General features: G+C 38.4%; 2 protein-coding genes across 3 annotated transcripts in view; one reads left to right on the forward strand and one right to left on the reverse strand.

Annotated features, from left to right (window-relative positions):
- LOC139444229 (WD repeat-containing and planar cell polarity effector protein fritz homolog) overlaps positions 1-14,785 on the reverse strand; it is a 27,857-nt gene extending 13,072 nt beyond the window's left edge. Inside the window, exons 1-15 of one of the 2 annotated variants that reach the window (XM_071225152.1) lie at positions 14,729-14,785; positions 13,939-14,004; positions 12,343-12,387; positions 9,095-9,145; positions 8,804-8,874; positions 8,459-8,518; positions 6,500-6,620; positions 5,833-5,966; positions 5,251-5,328; positions 4,268-4,368; positions 2,710-2,772; positions 2,031-2,130; positions 972-1,008; positions 473-543; positions 92-142 (exon numbers count right to left, since the gene is read on the reverse strand). In XM_071225152.1, the coding sequence (XP_071081253.1) occupies positions 92-142; positions 473-543; positions 972-1,008; positions 2,031-2,130; positions 2,710-2,772; positions 4,268-4,368; positions 5,251-5,328; positions 5,833-5,966; positions 6,500-6,620; positions 8,459-8,518; positions 8,804-8,874; positions 9,095-9,145; positions 12,343-12,387; positions 13,939-13,999 (1,044 nt within the window). In that variant the 5' untranslated portion in view covers positions 14,000-14,004; positions 14,729-14,785. Of the gene's footprint in view, positions 1-91; positions 143-472; positions 544-971; positions 1,009-2,030; positions 2,131-2,709; positions 2,773-4,267; positions 4,369-5,250; positions 5,329-5,832; positions 5,967-6,499; positions 6,621-8,458; positions 8,519-8,803; positions 8,875-9,094; positions 9,146-12,342; positions 12,388-13,938; positions 14,005-14,426; positions 14,506-14,728 lie in introns of those variants that run through there. The other variant, XM_071225151.1, reaches the window with a different exon arrangement.
- The window catches only part of LOC139444260 (malate dehydrogenase, cytoplasmic-like), a 20,644-nt gene continuing 14,111 nt past the window's right edge, over positions 14,588-21,120 (forward strand). The window contains exons 1-4 of the mRNA XM_071225183.1: positions 14,588-14,669; positions 15,208-15,344; positions 19,367-19,465; positions 19,878-19,974. Of these exons, the coding sequence (XP_071081284.1) occupies positions 15,225-15,344; positions 19,367-19,465; positions 19,878-19,974 (316 nt within the window). The 5' untranslated portion in view covers positions 14,588-14,669; positions 15,208-15,224. The remainder of the gene's footprint in view (positions 14,670-15,207; positions 15,345-19,366; positions 19,466-19,877; positions 19,975-21,120) is intronic.

The following is a 21,120-nucleotide window of genomic DNA, read 5'->3' on the forward strand; positions in this document are numbered from 1 at the left end:
ACAGAGAACAAATTAAACAGGTGAAAGATGAACAAAGCAATTGTTTCTTTCTATTGTTAACATGTGGTCTTATCAAGTTGAAATATCTCACCACTGCTGCCCGTGTAAACTGGGTGAGTTTCCTGTGCTCGTCATACATCACCTGCAATGAACCATGTAATGCCAGTCAACCGTTTGTTTGTTTGTTGTTTAAGTTAAGCTGCACTCAGCATTATTCAAGCTTCATGAAGGAAGCCAAATTTTTGAGTCTGGACAAGACAGGGCACGATGAAGTGCTATCATTCAAGTCACTGAGTGGAAGGTTTTCCAAGTCCAACCTGGAATTCCCACAGGTCACTCTGAAGAATACTCAAGTTGGCACAGACAACCTATTACACATACACACGCATCTTTTGAGTGTTCACAACAAAGTCACACCTGAATTAACTTTAAACAGATCATGAAATATTAACACAATAACTCAAAGCCTTACCAATGAGGCATCGCTACAACCTAGGAGAAGTTTATCCTCAGACGGATTCCGGCACTGGCAGAGAACACTGGCTGAAACCCAACCAAACTTGTCAGTGCAAACTCACTTCATGCAAGAACACAAATATAACATGTTATCCATATATCATAGTAAGCAACACATACGAACAAGAATACATGACACTTTTTATGGATAGCAACTTATTTTGTTCTTTCTCTTGATGTTCAGAGCTACATCTTTCTCCTTCATCAGGAAAAAGAGCAAGAAGTAGCTCTGACATGTCGTAGCGAAGAAAAAAGAAGTTGTTTTCCAAAAAAAGTGTCATGTATTCATGTTCTATCAACTTCTAAGTGCCCATCAAAGACTTTAAATATGAACAAGTTACCATTTCAACAGTTTTATTTTTTTGCACTTAAATTTTAGATATGACATCACTATACATTACCACATTGTAAAAGTGTGTGTGTTTTGCCTGGAGTAAATTAGTTTGCTACAATACCTTTAAGTGGAATGTTGGTCACTGACACTCTCTGTATCTGAAAGTATGAAGTATCATGAATACAGGTTTGTAAGGTGCGAGTGAGTTGGTCGACACCACAGAAGTTCAGTTATTTCCTAGTGTGTCAACTTCATGTGGGATGAAAGCCAGAATTGGGGCAGGGCGTATAGGTTTACCAGTTCAGGTATTGTACAAACATAATCTGGAATTCAAACCATGATCACAGGTTCCTGCATGTCAAAGGGACACAACTCTGAACTGATCCACCCCTGTGATTTTTGCTAATGACCAAAGTAATGCTTTATATAGGACATAGCTCACCTTGAGTAACAGCCAACACTATCTTAGACTGATAACATTAAACACATATTGATACAAAACTTGATAAAGTTCTCACCTGGAAAGTTCACAGGGTTGAAAACAAACGCTCAAAACAGATGACAGTCTTTACTAGTAAAGATATAGAGAAGATATCTTTTTTTTAACATGGTGAATTAAAATATACTTGTGTAGTTTCTTATGGAGATTTCAAACTGTTTATTCAAACAGTTTCTTAACTTTCTTAGAGTACCTAGATGCTGCTATCTTACACGCCATCACTGTATGTGCAAAGACTGTTCAGTATACGTACCCATTGACAGACATAACCATAAGGTTTGCCCGCTCTCTATCATCCCACCAATAAGAGCCTCATTTGCCATATCAGGAAAGTGATAGTTGGAATGTGTTTTCTTATCATGAAAAATTGAAAAAATTTAACATGTGGTATTCATCCAATCCATTTAGTCGCCTTGTACAACCAGAAAAGATCACTGGGCCAATATAACTTGAGTTATCAAGTCTTTCCTCTCTAGTGTGTGGCAGTATTTGATTACTTTTAACCTCCCTCTCATGCTCAATAGGCCATTGTTTCATAACCATTGCATGTGCAGTGAACCTGTTAATCATCTGGAATAATGCATTTCCATAACAACGAATCATTGGTATGGTGTAGTTCCACTGTATATACATACAAGTGTAACCAACAAGATTTCAATGTACATAGTTCACACAACCTACCTTCCCTCGGACTACTTCATAGATGCAGGCCTGTGCCACTGTGTCCCCCTTTGAAGACAGAGCTTGTTCCACGGTGTAGATCTTGTGGGGTTGGATAGCACTGACACACAAGCAGAACTCTCACTACACATCTCAACAACAGCCAACAGTCATAAATCACCACTGTCAATCCATTTTACATCAAGGTAAAACACAACCAGTTCATGTATTTACAGATGGTATCTGAACTGAACCTTATTTTCCCCAAACATAGAGATATGACAATCATCAATGGGAGAAAAGGTACAGGTAATCAATGTGATGATAGTGTGAACATGCGGGAAACACCCACCTGTGCATAAAAATGGACTTGTCCGACATTGACAAGGTCGGATTCTATTGAGGGAGTCATCATTATTAAATTATGGGTAAATATTTTTGTATCTATTTCATCATATCCTAAAGAGTCTGTACATAATGTTGATACCTTATATAAGAAATAAACAACTCGTGGTCGAGTGAAGTGTTTTAATGTACGATAAACAACTCCCACTCATCGTTTATTTCCTAATTATACATTGCGTTTAAGACATCATTTCAAGAAAGTTTACACAGCATTAGCAAAGCATAGGTTGACTTTTGACATTGACATGTGTATGTTAGATTATTTCCAACCCAGCATACACGACACCCTACTCACCTGAATGCAGCATGCACAGGGTCACATTCGGTCTTGGTGTACGTCAACACATCAGGGTTGGGTCTGTAACACGACCAAAACCAGCAATGTGACATGATCAACAGTCAAGGCATTGTAGCAGTATTTGGTTGCTTTTCTCAAATATTTCTTTGTTTGTTTTCTTGTTGTTATCGCCGCAGTCAGCAATATTCCAGCTATATGACGGCAGTCTGTGTAAATCATCAAGTCTGGATCAAATAATCAAGTGACTGATATCCTGACATTGGATCCACACATTTGGGATACGACGACATGCATCAACTAAGACAGCAAGTCTGACCACCGGATCCCGTTAGTCGTCTCTTACGACAAGCACAGTCGCCTATCTATTCTAACCTGGACTTACATGGGTAGCTTCATGGGTAGCTTTTCTCAAATAACTTGATTTTGGGTACATGACTTGACATAGATGCATTAGCATGAATCAGTTTTACATAAAATTGAGGAGGGAGGGTTAGGGTAGGGGGTGTTTCAGCAAAATATGATACGTAAGACCAATCTCTCACCACCACCACCCAATAATAAATCACCAGTCTTTTATTTTCACATTGTTTTCAATATACCAACCAATTTAGATTGTAGCTCAATCTGAAAATGATATTATAAATGGTATATTTATATATTGGTACTTATCCTGTCTCACAATATGCACTTCTCCTTTCCTTTCGATCATATGTGGAACAAACTTTCCAGCTTCTAATAAACAATTCACCTGAACACATCCCAGCATCACCATGGTTACCATCCATCAACCAGGCCACATATGTGATCCCATGCACATCAACCTTACACGACCTGGTCATCTGTCCATCTCTGCCAACTCATTCTCTTTTGTCAGAGCTATCAGGTGCGGGGATGGTCGGGTGGGCATATAGCGTATAAGTATAAGATAAGTATATAAATATACAATTTGTACAATTTGTAAATATACAATTTGTACCAAAATTTCCCAATCTTCAACATCTTCATTTAAAATAAACTGTCAGATACTGCATCATTGATGACAGACAAAATTAGTATCTGTGATACTGTGGCAGCAGCAACTGGAAGGGAGACAAAAGTCCCGCCAGATGAACCAGCAGACGTCTTCGCCGGCTTGAACTTCTTACCAGTCTTTAGACTTTGACCGACAATCCATCTCCCTGCGGTGACACTTGAGGAGGTAAGTTTCAAGCATGTTTCCACATAGGATTGTAAGGTTAGAAGAAATGCGCATTGTGTGACAGTTTTAAAATATGTACCGTCAATGGTTTGTATCACAGTGTACCAATAATAATGCGCAGTCTTAATAATATATGATACAATGAATTTGGAGAAAGTTTTTATTGTCTAGGCAGCATCCAAATGCATAGAGATGATATCTTTTTGTTAACATGGTGAATTAAAACACACATGTGTAGTTTCTTATGGAGATTTCAAACTGTTTATTCAAACAGTTTCTTAACTTTCTTAGAGTACCTGCTACTCTGCTACCTTACACGCCATCACTGAATGTGCAAAGACTGTTCAGTATACGTACCCATTGACAGACATAACCATAAGGTTTGCCCGCTCTCTATCCCCGGACATTGGGGTCCACGGCCACGCCTCATCACTTGACTTGTACCACCACACCAGCAACTGAAACAGTCAAATACAAGGTATCTTGGAACAGAAGAAGAAGCTGTTTCACAATACATATCAGCATGAAAAATTGACTTTGTTCATTCTCAAAAGAACCCTGAGAATTCATCATCCATACATTAATATCAGACAAAGGACATGAATAATTTTCAATAACTCTGACTGAAAATTATAATTTCCGCTTCACACTGATTAGCTAGTTGTCTGATGTTTCCTTGTGTATTGTTTGGCGACAACATCCAATAGTGTACAAGATGAAGGTGATGATGTAACAATAACTTGATTTTTGTCAACTCTCTTCCATGATTGGACAGCCTCAGTGGTCTAGCGGCAGAGCGTCTGCCTGGAGAGCGGACGGTCGGTTCAAACCCTGACCATGTCCTACCAAAACACGTTAAAAGATGGTACTTGTTGTTACCCTGTTTGGCGCTTAGCATTAAAGCGCTAGACCAAGGACTGGTCGGCTCAGAGTCAGTATACTGTGTCTGAATTGGGTATTCATGTTAAACTGCGGTATGAAATCTCAAAGGGCTGGCACTATAAAATTGGCATTATGCTGGACTATTACTAGTAGTACAAGCAGCTACACACACATGAATGCATATCGCTACGGAAGTGCGATAACCTTGGACGCGACACTAAACCCCATTTCTACTCTCCTCTTCCATGACTAACACACTCCACACTTTCTTGAAGGTTACTTATGGAATAGCCTACCCATTACTGGGAAGCAACAGATATTCTGTCCCTTGGGAATTAATGTTGAAAGATTTAGGACTTAAAACAATAATTCATGCGTGTAATTCCTTGTAGACTGATTGTATTTGATGAACACACATTCACTGAAAACGCTAAAATCAAAAAGCAATCAGTCCCTACCAGATCATTGTGGATGTTGCTTGAGAAACGTCGCTCCAGTCTTCTGCCCTTGGGGCCTGGAAGGTCCAACTGAATGGACTGAAATATGTGAAATTGTCAAACAGTCAAAGGATTGACTTTCTTATCACTCTCTCCTGTTATATAATGGTATATAGCACATAAAAATATTCTATTGACCATGTTGATATGGAATTTTTAATATGAAACTGGGACTTTAACACTGCATGCTATTCACAACTGAAGCATAAACTGCAGAAGAGTTGTTGAACAAAAACATTTATTGCTGAAAAATATAAATCATAAGAAAATATTCAAACCAGTTCGAGATTTAGGGCATGATTAACAATGATTGTGAAAAGGTGAAATCAAATAAATTTTTATACATGAAATTAAATGGAAAAGACTATTGTAGGTGTGACAATAAAATATTTATTTCACTATTACAATGATACTTCAACTTGCCATTGTCGTATTACTATCAGACTATTGGGCCATGGACAATTGTGATAGTTCCTTCAACTGTTAGATGTGACCTTGAGGACAATATGACCATGACCCTGTGTTAGAGAAACTGCCACCCACCTTTGGTTCCCAGGTGGCCAGCTTGTCAATACGTTTGGCTGCCTCAGTGAGGGGAGGCCGCTTCGTGAAGTGGGCGTAGTCCAGCTTACAGCAGTCATAGTGACATGCCACCAGGAACTGGTCAGTTAGATACACTGGTGATGAAGAGAATATACATAACAGCACATGAATGATAAAAGAAGACAAAATGTTCAAAGCATAAGATTAAACACAATACAATATACTACGATTATAATGAACTCCAAGGGACTGCTAATTTCATTTTATGACCGAAGTTCATTCTAAGCATATATATATATACACAGCAAATTACCAGGACATGGGTGGTCAGGTGTTTGGGACTTAACGCCGCTTTTAACATTATTCCAGTTAAATCATGGCGTGTCAGCTTAATGTGGGAGGATAGACTGCGTGATGCAGGTCTCAGATGTTTACCACTTTGGTGAAACCCACGAGCATGGCTATGATGCTAAAAAATCTTCGAACATAATCAGGTTGACCAGGATTGATTAACCACTCATATCAGTAAATCAAGCCATCATCAAGCCTCCAGTTCTACTCAATGGAAAGGGAGTATATTCATAATAAAACAAATACATATGAAGTTTGAAGAACACACTTGTTTTACTCTCAACACAAGCGAGAATCACCAACACCCCTTACCCACCATCTGAGATAGTTTCCGAGTTAAACTTGGCCACCATCGATTTGTCGATGATGATTTTCTCCACATCCCCTGAGTGACCGGTCAGAACGAATGTCAGGACACAGCAGTTGCTCAACACCAACTACACACAAGCAGAGACATAAAAACATGGTGGTCTTGCTGGGAAAAACCCAACACAGAGTCAATCTCATTAAAATCAGATCTTAGTTCTAGCTACCGCTAAACAAAGATCTGAGGACATCCAATTAGGGGGTCACACCTGAACGACCTTTTGTCCGACAAATCAGAGCGTCGCTTACCAGATCATGAAAGTGACAGTCGGAATGTTATTTCTAATCATGCAACCTCAAAAACTTTAACACAGGGTATTCCAAACGATAGTTACAGGCTTAATGACTCAATCCATACAATCTTGACCATCAATTAGCCATTCCAGAATGTTCTTTTGATCAGGTTCCAAATATTTTATCGAGAACTTGTCAACATATATGTTTCGAAGCGTAGTCACCAGTTTGAAATTAATGCCGTAAAGCACGCAAAAGCTGCCTTCTGATTGGCTTATGTCGACTTCTTGTCAACCATTCCATTGGTCCGTCAAAGTTCGAGCAAGGTCGGTCTGACGTGACCCAAAATAGGATATCCTCAGGTGTTTGTTTTGCGGTAGCGAGAACTAGGATCTGATTTTAATGAGAGTTTTAAACAGAGTAATCTTTCACACTGTTGCATGGCAAGTCCAGGAAGGGGATGGGGGGTGTTAAATTCCCTTGTTTTATTGAAATGCTGGTGTATATGGACAAGTAGAGAACCTCAACCACGATTTACATCTTCCCGAGGCAAGAGAGTTAACTGACCTTAGAAATCCACCCTTGCCGAACACGGCTGATATTTCTGGGCTCAATAGTAGCACCACCAGCGGCTATAACGACTTATGTGTCCCTTCTATGTCCCTCCTATTGACCAATCAAATTCCACATCTCATATCCCTTGCATTTGCTTCAGACAAAATGATGGCACCCAGTCAAGGCGATCTCATCGATAATAAAGATCTTTATTGTAGTCAAACAGATTTTACCTCGCGAAGTGCATCAAGAGCACCTTCATTAAAAGCATGGAAACATTTGGAAATATCAGTTGACGGTACACATGCTCTGCAAATCCTGCAATCATACGAATTCGGCACAGCAAATGCCATGTTTATGAACCGGGTGTTTTTGCCTGGGGAGGATGAAGATGTATTACCACTATATCATCCATGTACTCATTTACATGGACTGAATGAGTTGTATCTACATATATATAAGATAGCTACATGATAAAGAACAATGAAGAACAGAGTGTGGTTTAATTCACAATCAAACATTGTTCTATAATTACGTCACTTCTGGAGATTCAAAGAAGCGCTCGCAACTTCATGACATCATAAATTGGACAATGTTATTTTTGAGAGGTGAGATGTTCCCCATAGATGTAGCCGGGCACTGCAGATGAACGCGATGGCAGAATAATTTGCATTCAAAAGTGGGAGAGATATGACAATTGGTGCTGGGAGAAAAGGTACATGGAATGGACGTGAAAATTGGAAGAATATCCGGGAAATACCAAACGTACCCCCTCCCCAGTTTATCAAATGGACTGACCCGATGATTCTTGGTCATTGTTTATCGTACAATAGAACACTGCAGGGAGAATTAACCAAGAGTGTTTTATTGTATGATAAACAGCTCCCAATCGTCATATTTTTTAAATAGTTATCATGCAGACTATTATTTATTATGATTTATAATTATCCTCTCATTTCATCTCTTCAGCTCTATGTTATTAGCCTGCCTTCGATGTCACCTGTGTGTACGACCTCAGGCAGGTAGTGTTCTAACGTAAGCAGCTGTCTGAGACCACCAATATGATAACCACGATACATTTAACCCAGAATCTAAACAGGCCATGAGTAACATGCCATACCTGCAACACCCTTCTGTTCTTCCACCTGACTTGAACACATTTAAACTGACTCAGCAGGTCCTACAAAACAAGAACATGGCTCAAATTAATATTTAACATGATTAAAGAGAGACAAACATAAAACAAAGACATATCATTTCTGTGAAACTAGTATGTGATTGTACATGTCATCAATTTATTTTTAGTGATTGAAAACGTAACAAAAATATTAACAATATTTGTTAATCAAAGCTCTGTGCAGCCATCTTCAGAATATATGATTACCATTAACGTCTTACATATTCTAACAGTGTAATAGTTTGATCTGCAATGTTTACAAAGCACAAGAAACATGTAATGAGTTACCTCAACCTCCTTTAAATTGTCCCTTATTTTTTCTGGCCGCTTGTTTCGAGGAGACCAAATCATGTCCCTGGCTGTAATGACAACAAAATACCACCGTCACTGTCCACCTGTCAATTTGATGATGATTATCATCATCATCATCTGATTTGTGGCCTTTTAAGTTAGATCTTGTCAAGTACAAAAATCTCATTTTCTGGCAACTCAAGGCTCCCACAATATTTAGCAACGCAATCATTAACTGGTTATCGGTGATCATATAGTGGCTGTGAGAAAGGTGGCATTAATATTTACCTTCAGTAAACTGTTGCTTCTCTTCATAATACGGCTGCTCCAGAAAGTTGACTGAATCACAAGAAACATAATTCATAATTCATAAATTCATATAACCATCCATCTTCCCGCGGCAAATGTGTTAACTGACTTTATAGGAAAGTCCAGTGGAAACTGGACTTTCTTATAAAGTCAGTTAACACCTTTGCTGCGGGAAGATGATAACCATGATAACATGCACAAATATCAACTGCAGTCTAGTGGTTACAAAACACCCTCATCACTGTGAAGGCCCGGGTTTAATTCCTCAAATAGGTACTATGTGAAGCCCATTCCTGGTTTCCCCTGGAACGATATTGCTGGAATATTGCTGAAAGCGGCGTAAAATCATACTAACTCCCTACTGCAGTCGTATGGCTGAAACAATGTCCATCCAACATACAAGTGTTTTCAACTCACTTCTATGATTTTAACAACTTTTAATAGGACATTCTTCTGTATGATTACCAAACTAAAAAACAATCAAATTGTGGACTGCAATGAGTCAGTGTCACAGTAAAAGAACCAATCTGAAACACTGGCAATTTTTATCATGTTTATTTGTAGGTTTAAAGATTTTTGTCCCTGAAAGCTTGGGTCAATGGTCAAAAAGAAATACAATAAACATCAGACCTTTAAATCTTTGCTTTGTTTTGTAAACAAATAGAGTTGGTAAGATGAGGGAGAAAGCAGTAACTTATCTTCTTCCACTTTGGTATTTATGTAAAGCTATGACAGGTGATATATATTTTCTATTGCGTTTAAATGAGACAGAAACATATATGCTTGGAGTACCAGTGAACCAAACAATAGTATTGACTACATGTTAAACTTTGAGCATGTTCAGCAAAAAACATTATCAGACTTGGTGGTAAAAACTTCAAACTGCAATTTTGTTTCCACATTCCTGATTTTGAAGGGGAATCTGTAGACCAGAATAATAACAAGTTGTTTTTTGTTATAAATTTTTGTTTAAAATTGCACTCAGCAATATTCCATCCTTATAATATGGCCCTTAAACATGGTAAATCATTGAGCTTTGACCAGACAATCCATTGATTGATATTGGCAGCAAGGATCACAATCCATTAATTGATATTGCCAGGAAGGATCACATTCCATTGATTGATGTAATGAGCAGGGATCATAATCCATTGATTGATGTAGTGAGCAAGGATCATAATCCATTGATGGATATTGTGAGCAAGGATCATAATTCATTGATTGATGTAGTGAGCAAGGATCATAATCCATTGATGGATATTGAGAGCAAGGATCATAATCCACTGATTGATATTCTGAGCAAGGATCAGTGTTGTCAAAGTATGTTTACATGCAGTCAAGGAAGTCACCTAGCCTATCCACCTGACAAGTCACAGACCAGCATCAGGGATTTATCTATACCAGCTCGAGGTCGATATCCGGCCCAAAGTTTGCAACAAATTCCCAATTTGAATTTTAAATTTTCTCAGAAAGTATGAAAATTAGAACATTACAAAAATCCAATTTTGAACAATATCCTGATGTTTTCCAAATTTACCTGACAAGAGCACCTACAGTCCATTTGGCTCCAAGTGAGAATGATGAATTGCAAAATGTAGTCAACTACGGCTATAACGAACTAGAGGGGACCACTAATTTAAGTTTGCAATAACTGTAGTTCATTATAAGCACACATGCAGAATATATACAACAAATGGTTGGATCTAAAAAATATGTTTGTTATATCCGTCAGTTTGTTGTGTGTTTGTTAGGAACATAGTTCACTGTAACTCAAAATCGGGAATACCCTGTACCTAACAATATCTGCTGTTTGTTATCTTTATTCCCATCACTGGAAATAATTGTTTAAGAAACTACCATGTTGTTATGTGTACAAGTTGACATCTTGAACAGAGGGGGTAACAACGGTAAGAGGAACAGATCAGTTACTACTTAACAGTCACTTTCATCATTATTGACATACGCCATGGGGCCATGCATCATACAGTGATACAAGTAGCCATTGATACATAACAATATAACTCAGTAATGTAACGTGTACGCGAGACGGCCTACCGTCTCTTGCATGCGAGACGGGTGCACTCTACACTACGCAGAGTGACAAGCCCACTCAAGTGCCCCCCAGCGAGTGTGATTACTTAACTTTGTTATATTATTTAATTAAATAACAATGACAAGTTTTTGTGATACATACAGATAATCCGTTTTCCATGGACAGGCAGTAACACATTTGAGTGACCCCCTCCCAGGTAGTCACTTATACAATCTCATTAAAATCAGATCTTAGTTCTTGCTATCGCTAAACAAAGATCTGAGGACATCCAATTAGGGGGTCACACCTGAACGACCTTTCGTCCGACAAATCAGAGCGTCGCTTACCAGATCATGAAAGTGACAGTCGGAATGTTATTTCTAATCATGCAACCTCAAAAACTTTAACATAGGGTATTCCAAACGATAGTTACAGGCTTAATGACTCAATCCATACAATCTTGACCATCAATTAGCCATTCCAGAATGTTCTTTTGATCAGGTTCCAAATATTTTATCGAGAACTTGTCAACATGTTTCGAAGCGTAGTCACCAGTTTGAAATTAATGCCGTAAAGCCATGGACAGGCAGTAACACATTTGAGTGACCCCCTCCCAGGTAGTCACTTATACAATCTCATTAAAATTAGATCTTAGTTCTTGCTATCGCTAAACAAAGATCTGAGGACATCCCATTAGGGGCCACATCAGACCGACCTTTCATTCAACCAATCAGAGCATTGCTTACCAGATCATTAAAGTGACAGTTGGAATGTGTTTTCTAATCATGCAACCACGATATATTTAACATGGGGTATTCTGAACGACAGCTACATGTTTTATGATTATATCCATACAATCTAGGCCATCTATGAGCCATTCCAGAATGTTCTTATCAGTTTTAAATTTTTTAATCGAGAATACGTCAAAATATGTTTCGAAGCGTAGTCGCCAGTTTGAAACTAGTGTCGTTAAGCTCGAGAAAGCTGCCTTCTGATTGGCAAATGTCGATTTCTTGTCAGTCATTTCATTGGTCGGTCAAAATTCGCGAAAGGTCGTTCTGACGTGACCCGTAATGGGTTGTCCTCAGATCTTTGTTTAGTGGTAGCGAAAACTAAGATCTGAGTTTAATGAGATTGTCACTTATACGAGGAAACCAGGACCTGTCTACGTGTCGTTACATCCCCTACTAGCTACCTTGCTCTCCTTTATCATGATAGACATGGCACCCAATTGCTCCATCTGCAAAGAAAGAAAATGTCAATCAGTTACTTACTGTGTCACAGCCAAAGAAATCAATTAAAAAACAACCAAGTTCACACTTCTATGTCTTAAATTTCCAGATTAGGAATATATAATGTTAAAAAACCAACACATGTATTTTGCCTCAGATGGGCAGCAATTGTCTATAAATATGCCCAATTCTTGGTAATATCCTCAGGACAGCCGGGAGTTAAACAAATAGTTTTGGAATTTAAGTTGTATCGGAAGACCCCTGATGAATCCATTGCAATAAGTCATATTGCTAGTTTCGAGTATGCAGTCACAGTGGTAATACCCTAAGGATCTCCAGAATGTACTCTGAACTTGGGGAAACATTCCTCACACACCTCAGCCAGCTTAAATATAAGCGCGAGGAATTTGCAATCTTTTTTTTTCACTCTTTGCACCATTTTCCCCCTGACATTTCTTTGTCAGTAATGAGATTACTACCCAGGGTCTGCTCTTTCCACAGATACCATACTGTTAGGGGTTTTCCACATTGATCTTGAACTGTAAGGGGTTACTGATAGACAGTTAAAAATCACCGAAAATTTGTATTTTTTTCATAACTTCAAATGGCTATAAAGTCATTATTTTGGTAGTTTTGATTTATTTTAATGACACTGTTGAATGCACATTTCCAAGAGATTTCCATACATCAATAATACATGGTATGGTTTCCAAAAGGGGTCACATGACCAGTCCCTAATGCAATATTCTTGGAAATTATGTCTGGACCCTAAAGGACATGAAGAGGATATACTGAGGTATTTATTATAATGATCATAGTTATAACCATGATAACTAATGCTATTGTTTTTTCAGATTTCACTGGCAACAGGAACAACAAAGAGGAAGAAACCTTAGCCTTATATTATTGCATTGAATGCAAAAAATTCCCTGAACAATGCTGAACGTAAGAAAACATTTAAAACATCACAAATGTTAATCAAATAATTATTTTTTCCAACATGAATTGCCAATGAGTTTTGTACATCCCAGATATTCATAGTCTTTCCAACAGTAAATATCCAGACGTCAGGCTTTCCGACATTTGACTAAAAGAGGTTTCATTGTAATTCTGATTAGAAAATGTGCCAATACTGACCATGATGGCATCAACAAGATGAGTAGTACAAACTTACATTATCTAGGGCATAAACACTAGCTGATCTGTCACTAAACATTTAAAAGTTACAACTGTAAGCGAATAGTATTGAACAATCTCAATTAGCACACATCTTACAACGGATCATACCACATAAAACAATAGTAATGCTTAGTGAATTTGCAGTGACAGCGCTACTTGCACTTCAACCTGAAACAGAATTTATTCTTTACTAGACATATTCTTGATATTGTTTAGCATCTATTTTCTGTGAATTATTTGAATATCAAGCCAAACGAGGAACTATGTATATATATATACCATGTGTGCACTATGTTGATTTAGCGATGATACAACACAACATTCATAAAAACGAAGTCCAACATAATTAATATTATCATTATAACTTCTATAGAATTTACCTGGTATTGAGTAATGATTTTTCAGAGACCAGAGAAACAGCTCACTCAGACAAGTCACCATTGAAACTGAAATAACATCTGTCTGTCATAAATAGATCCAAACACAGAAGGATACGGGTGTAAATAAGAAGAGCAAATCAGATCCTCCTTAAGTCATAGCAGAGACCATATAATAGATCTCTGGTATCAACGATGTTCATGTATGGTAATTTCACCATATTTTCTAATTCTACAAATTGTAGCATCATAAATATTACTCTCGTAATTTAACTTTACAATTGTCATGCACTTAACCCTCAAAATGTAACTACTTCGTGAGTACACATTCAGTCAATGCGTGTGCTGATCACAGACTATATCATCTTGTTGTATGTTTTTGATATGTTTGTGTTCAGTTTGTTGACAATTTTACTCGGGAAAGTCAAGAAAATTGCAAATATGCCACAGGCAGAAAACTAGAAGTTAATGTAAGACAGATGGAATCGTACACGTGGTTGTTAAAATAAAAAAACAGCGATTCTTCTGAGGTCGCAAACTAATCTCCAAAACTTCAGCAATTTTGTCGGCTCAAAATCGGAAGTAAACAAACTAATATCGACGCATGCGCAAACGTGACGCCCAACGTTAAAATCCGGAACGATATATATTAACCGGATCGATTAAGCCATTCGGCATAGGCTGGTTCCCGTTCGTCGACCGAGCTGAGGATCCAGGAACCAGTCTAGCATATAGTTGGTGATTTTCATGTGTAATGTGTAAAGGGATGACCACAATAATTTATTTTATTTACCGAAATCAGTTTGCGCAGAGACTAAGATGGTTTGCGGTAGCGGACTCGAAACAAAAAACAAAACAAACTAATTTTAAGTAGAGTTAATATATTAGGCCATATATTATTGTTAGGCACCACCCCTAGATCTAGTTTACGAAAAAAGTTCAGAATTAATTTTGATCAGAGGTAGATCTTAGTAGGTAGATTTTCAGCTGGTTTCTTTGACTATGTATCCCACATGATGCAATGGTGAGCTCCACGGATCTACATTCGTCACCACTCGCATCTTTCCGTAACGTATTCGTTAGACTGGGTTCCGGTCTACCTAAACTCGAAAAAACTAAATTTTAACTCGCTTGCGTCGCGTACCAATAGTGGGACCAGTTTACAATCTTGGCGCAAGTTGACGACGCGCATAGGGAGCCGGGAACCAGCTTATGGCCTGACTTGGTCACGATTGTTCCATCTCATGTTCTTATTCATTGGTCCATTTTCAGGATACGATCCAATCAAAATGCGTTTTACAACTTGCGACAGCTGCCCGTCCTTGACCTTACCACATCACTCAGCCGGCGGTAGTGAATCAACATTAGAGAGAAGCGTGGTCTCGTGGATAAAGAAAACGTCCAGAATGGTAGGCATTTACCATTGTTCCGAAAGTAGTTAGTCTTCCACATACCCTTTTCCAAGTGTCGCATTTCATCTGGTTCTCTTTGAATGTCTAGGAATCAGTGTTGTCTCGTTGCATAGTGACCTTGACAGTCCTCCAAGTATGTGCAGTTAGTTACACACAGCTGATCGCCACTTCATGACCTCATGACAAAGCAGTACTGCTGCCTACAGCCTCCCTAATTCACCCATGCTTCACTTTTATTGTTTGCCGTCACTATGTTGTTCTCGCTTAGGGCTGTGTTTAATTTGTGTGAAAAGTAACTTGAATTTGTTTTGTGGGGGGCGGGGTGGGGGCTAAGGAGGGGCACCGGTCGTCTTCGGTGTTGCAGTCATGAGTGAAAGATCTTTATTATTCTTCTCTCATGACAGTTGCAGAGAGTGGCGAGCAGCTTTTCTTCTTTGGAATCCTGAAAGGAGTCATGTATAAAATGATGTCCTGTGTTCATTCAAGTTGACCAACATGAAGTGCCTTTTGGGCCTACTAGTAACAATAAAGTTGGTCCACTTTGAAAAACATGAGTCGTTTCTATAGGGGAGCCAGAAACCACTTTATGATCCTTACTCTCATTTGAGGGTGCTTTGTAAGAAATACTAAAACCTTTTTGGCTGTTGAATTTGATTTCTTGAATGGACATTCAAATTTGCGGAGCACCTTTGGAATACAGTATCCTTGTGTCATGGAAGTTTGATCACTTACGAAAAGTCGCTGAATATTCATAATAATATTCATATGATCTATTTTTCAAATATCTTACCTCTAAACTTGTTTATTTATGACAAACATTTCCGAAATCCAGGTATTTCCACTCAAATTGACACTCACGACATCATCGCCCTCTCACTGTCAACAGAAGTGACCCAGAAAGTTACGTAACACAAGTTTGATCATTTGATTGGCTCGCTTGTCACATAACCGAGATGACATGTCTTGTGTCAAAATCCGAATTAGAACAGTCCACAGTTGTTTTATGATATCTTTGTCAATAAAACGTTCATTTAATGTTTTAATATTGAAAAAAAACAATGTAAAGTCACAAATATCCAGCTTATTTACAAGGTTGATACAGGTAGTTATTCTTCAGGCTCATGGTGACAGGGGCACCCAAACTCAGAATGTTGACGCACAACACGAACTGGCATGCAGATACGTTTATGTGTCAAGTGCTGACATGTAGGGTGGGTACATTGTGCCCAGGTTGTAATTATTAATGAGACACTAGCTCCAACCTCATCAGGTACAAATTGGATGCATTTGTAGCAGAGTTCGTCATCACTTGTCACATCACTATTGTACGAATCAAAACTATGATGCGAGTTGGTCTGTGAAGTTCCTGAAGTACTTGCATTCTTCGCAGTGACAGTATTTTTTTTTAAGTTTTACATGGTTTAGGTGCTTGATTTCTGTTTTTGGGTGCTGATTTCACAGTCTGATGGGAAACAATTATATTCAGAATGACATCTTCGGTGATGGCCTTGCCCCCGACAACAGCGCTTAGAACCTTTCTCTTTTTAGTAGACACAGCTTTCTAGAAAAGTACAGTCTTCTTGTCTTTAAAGAATCCTACTACATCATTGCCCTCAGTATGTGAAGTGACATCCTTGTCTCCAACTGACACACTTGAATCAATAATACCAGTATCAGGATGCAGCGAATGTTCAATCTTTAGGGGCATTGGGGTAGCCTAGTGGTTAAAGCAAAGCGTTCGCTCGTCACGCCAAAGACCCGGATTTGATTCCTCACATGGGTACAATGTGTTAAGCCCATTTCTCGGTCTTCCCCACATTCATATTTTTGGAATATTGCTAAAAGTGGCTTAAAACCAAACTCACTGAATCACTCAACTGACTTAAAAACTTTTGATGGCGCAAAGTTGATATCGGCGGTGGTAGACTTATCAAATGGGTTGACTCCACATTTCCTGAAAGAGGATTGCAAATTTTCTGGTGTCAGCGACAGGTTATAAGCTCTACAGCCAAGTTCACAAACAGAATGTTTATTTACTGAAAATGTAGCATTTTCTCACATATACGTATGACGGAGGTTGTACATTTTAGCAAAAAAGGTCCAAAGCAACCAACATCCAATGGCTGTAAAACATGGGACGTGTGTGCAGGCAGTACAAACAAAATAATGTGATGCTCATGTGCCTATTCGATCAGTGGAATAGATACATCAGATCTATCGCTATCGTACGCAAAAAGAAGTGGACTTTCTTCAGAATATGAGCTGTAATTTGAATTTTGTAACTTGACACGAAGCATTTTCCGGTCCAAGCGAATGAAAGTTGTGTTCCCAGAAGATCAAAGCTGTAGGTACCGTAATTTCTCATTACATATTGGAAGAATTAACATTAAAAATTGCCGATCAAAGTTACATGTCGATCAAACTTGTGTGACTTGACGATACCACAACTTCTCGAAGAAGAAAATGAAAATGGATGAACAGACAGACAGACCAGATGATGACTCCTTTATTAGGTTTATGTTAAACATGTTAATATTGAAAATGTATCTTTCCTGTCCTGATTATCGTTATCAGGATTCTAAAACATGTATACCCGGTATGTCAATGTCCCCTGCTCTGCAACCATGGCAACTCTTTCCTGTTTTCTGGTTCATTATGGTTTTTACAATTACAGTAAATTACGGTTAAAACGAACTCAAAGGGACCACTAATTTTAGTTCGTTGTAGCCGTTGTTCGTTATATGCATATACACAGCATAACTACAGCAAATAGTTGGGACAAAAAAGTAAGTTTGTTACATGTATATCCACCAGTTCATTATAAACGTGTTCGTTATAACTGTAGTTTACTGTAAACATATTTTGGTATACTTGTAAACATTGATAATGGCATTTGTGATTCATTTTAGGTGAAACTTTAATCCGTAGTTTCTATTGGAACATACATCATGTACTCTTTTAATCATGTCAACTATTATAACATATAATTTGATCTGTATAACAATGTCATTAGTTGTAACCATGATCAGTGTTCCCGCTGGCTTTTGAAACTGCCATTCCCAGTGGACGTGCAACTTTAAAAAATACCAGTTGCCCCTAATTTTTTATCAGTCACAAAATGAAAAAAATATAAGATTGCCTGATTTTAATTCATTCAACATCATGTTCAATGTTTTGGTCAACAAGAATAGTTTATTTGCCTGTCCACAGGTGCTGATATTCACATGAATTACCGGTCCAAGCCTAGTTTTATCTGTAAAAAACTGGTAATTACTTTTAAATCAGAACATTGATAATAACATAACATTAGGTTAGTGTGGCCATGTCAACAGTATGATAAATTGTTATGTCAGTTTAACCATGTCAACTGTATGATAAATCGTTAGGTCAGTCTAACCATATCAACGGTAGGATAAATCGTTAGGTCAGTCTAACCATGTCAACAGTACGATAAATCGTTAGGTCAGAGTTGCCGTGTCAACCGTATGATAAATCGTTAGGTCAGTCTTACCATGTCAACCGTATGATAAATCGTTAGGTCAGTCTAACCATGTCAACCGTATGATAAATCGTTAGGTCAGTCTAACCATGTCAACGGTATGATAAATCGTTAGGTCAGTCTAACCATGTCAACGGTATGATAAATCGTTAGGTCAGTCTAACCATGTCAACAGTACGATAAATCGTTAGGTCAGTATTACCATGTCAACCGTATGATAAATCGTTAGGTCAGTCTAACCATGTCAACCGTATGATAAATCGTTAGGTCAGTCTTACCATGTCAACGGTATGATAAATCGTTAGGTCAGTCTTACCATGTCAACTGTATGATAAATCGTTAGGTCAGTCTTACCATGTCAACCGTATAATAAATCGTTAGGTCAGTCTTACCATGTCAACTGTATGATAAATCGTTAGGTCAGTCTTACCATGTCAACCGTATGATAAATCGTTAGGTCAGTCTAACCATGTCATCATTAGGTCAGTCTAACCAAATGACAATTGATGTTGTTTTACAGTCGGAAACTCTGAAAGTCTTGGTGACTGGCGCCGCAGGGCAGATTGCCTACTCCCTTGTCATTGCCATAGCCAGAGGAGAGGTGTTTGGAACAAACCAGGTGAGACGTAATGGCTAAATACTGCATGGCTGTGTTATATGTGTAACTTATGCCATGTGTAGCCCTGGAGGAAATAGTTCTAAATCTGACTAGATTTCATCATTGCTCATGCATACTATTACTAAGTTATCATTAATATGCTTTTGTTTGTTTGTAGTTTAACTCGCCCTCAGCAATATTGCAGCTATATGACAGCGATGTGTAAATATTCGAGTCGGGACTAGACAATCCAGTGATTGATATGATGAGCATCGATCCACACAATTGGTCCAGACTCGATTGTTTACAGAACGCCGCCATATACATGATAAAGCTGATATATTGCTGAGTGCGACGTTAAACAACAAACAACCAGCAACAACAAGTCGGCCGTGCCCTGTACAAACTGACAAATATGATGATGTGTTTCCAGGCTCTTGATCTTGTTCTGTTGGATATCGCGCCCATGATGGGAGTGCTCAATGGAGTGGTGATGGAACTGCAGGACTGTGCTCTCCCTCTCCTCAAAAGTGAGCATTGGGTTGTGGTCTGTCTGTTACCATAGTTACTCTCTTGTTTAGGTCTACTGTTTATTTTCAAAAATGTAAAGAAGTATCAGCTAGTATTCACTGCAGCCTTGGTTTTCCAGCTTATTGTTATTATCCCCCGCCACGAAGTATAAGGCAGATATAGGAATGGGTGCCGTCCTTCCATCCTGCCGTCCGTCCGTCACATTTCGTTTCCAGGGCAGATCTTGAAAACCGTATTATATTTCTTCTTCAAACTTCGCACATGGATAGATCTAGTGGTGAACTGGTGCCTTTTGAAAGTTTGGGATTTAAAAAAAAAAATTCGAGATTCCATAGCAACGACTTTGATTTAGACTGAAAATGGCGGTAGTCCTCGTTTCCGGAGCGGATCTTGAAAACTGTACCATATTTCTTCACCAAATTTGGCACATAATATCATCACACAGTATTGAATACATTTCCTTTCTTGTTGGTAAGTTCTGCATTGCTTGAGTGTATGTTCCTCCAAAAGTGTCATGGACACAGTTGTTGCATTCACTGACTAACTTCATGCAGAAACACAGATCATTACAAATACAACAGTGTAACTGATCTTAAACCTACTCAACTGTATAAACACTATATATTCTTGTCAACCATACTCTGTACTTCATTTGCCTGATAACGGTGTCAGAACCTTCACCGAAAACATCGCTCCTAATTGTAATAAAGAAGTTGTTCGTCCATGTGTTTCACCCTACCGTATATCGCTGTGTATAAGGTGAGTTTTTCGTACCAAAAATGAGGGGAATAAGAAGGGGGGTCGACTTATACACAGAGTCGAAGATCTCACATTTATTTCCACTGGCGATGTCAACCGGCGTCTGATAGCCAGCCCAGCATTTGACAATAAAACTTCGCATTTCGTCCTAAATAACTGTTCCAATAACTATTTCCATATATAAACATGATTTGTATCTCTTTTCCTTGAATAAAGTTTAATAATTTCTGCAAATAAAGTTGAAATGACCCTCGCCTCGATGCAGATTGTCAAACCAGCTGACACGGTAAAACAATCAACATCCGTGAGTAGAGAGCCGGAAGTACTGGTAAGCATTTGCATATTGCACATGTGACCTAACATGTGATAACCGGTGAAGATGAAAT

The sequence above is a fragment of the Haliotis cracherodii genome, unplaced genomic scaffold, assembly GCF_022045235.1.
Source record: "Haliotis cracherodii isolate W230 unplaced genomic scaffold, xgHalCrac1.p SCAF_5, whole genome shotgun sequence".
Taxonomy (NCBI): Eukaryota; Metazoa; Mollusca; class Gastropoda; order Lepetellida; family Haliotidae; genus Haliotis; species Haliotis cracherodii.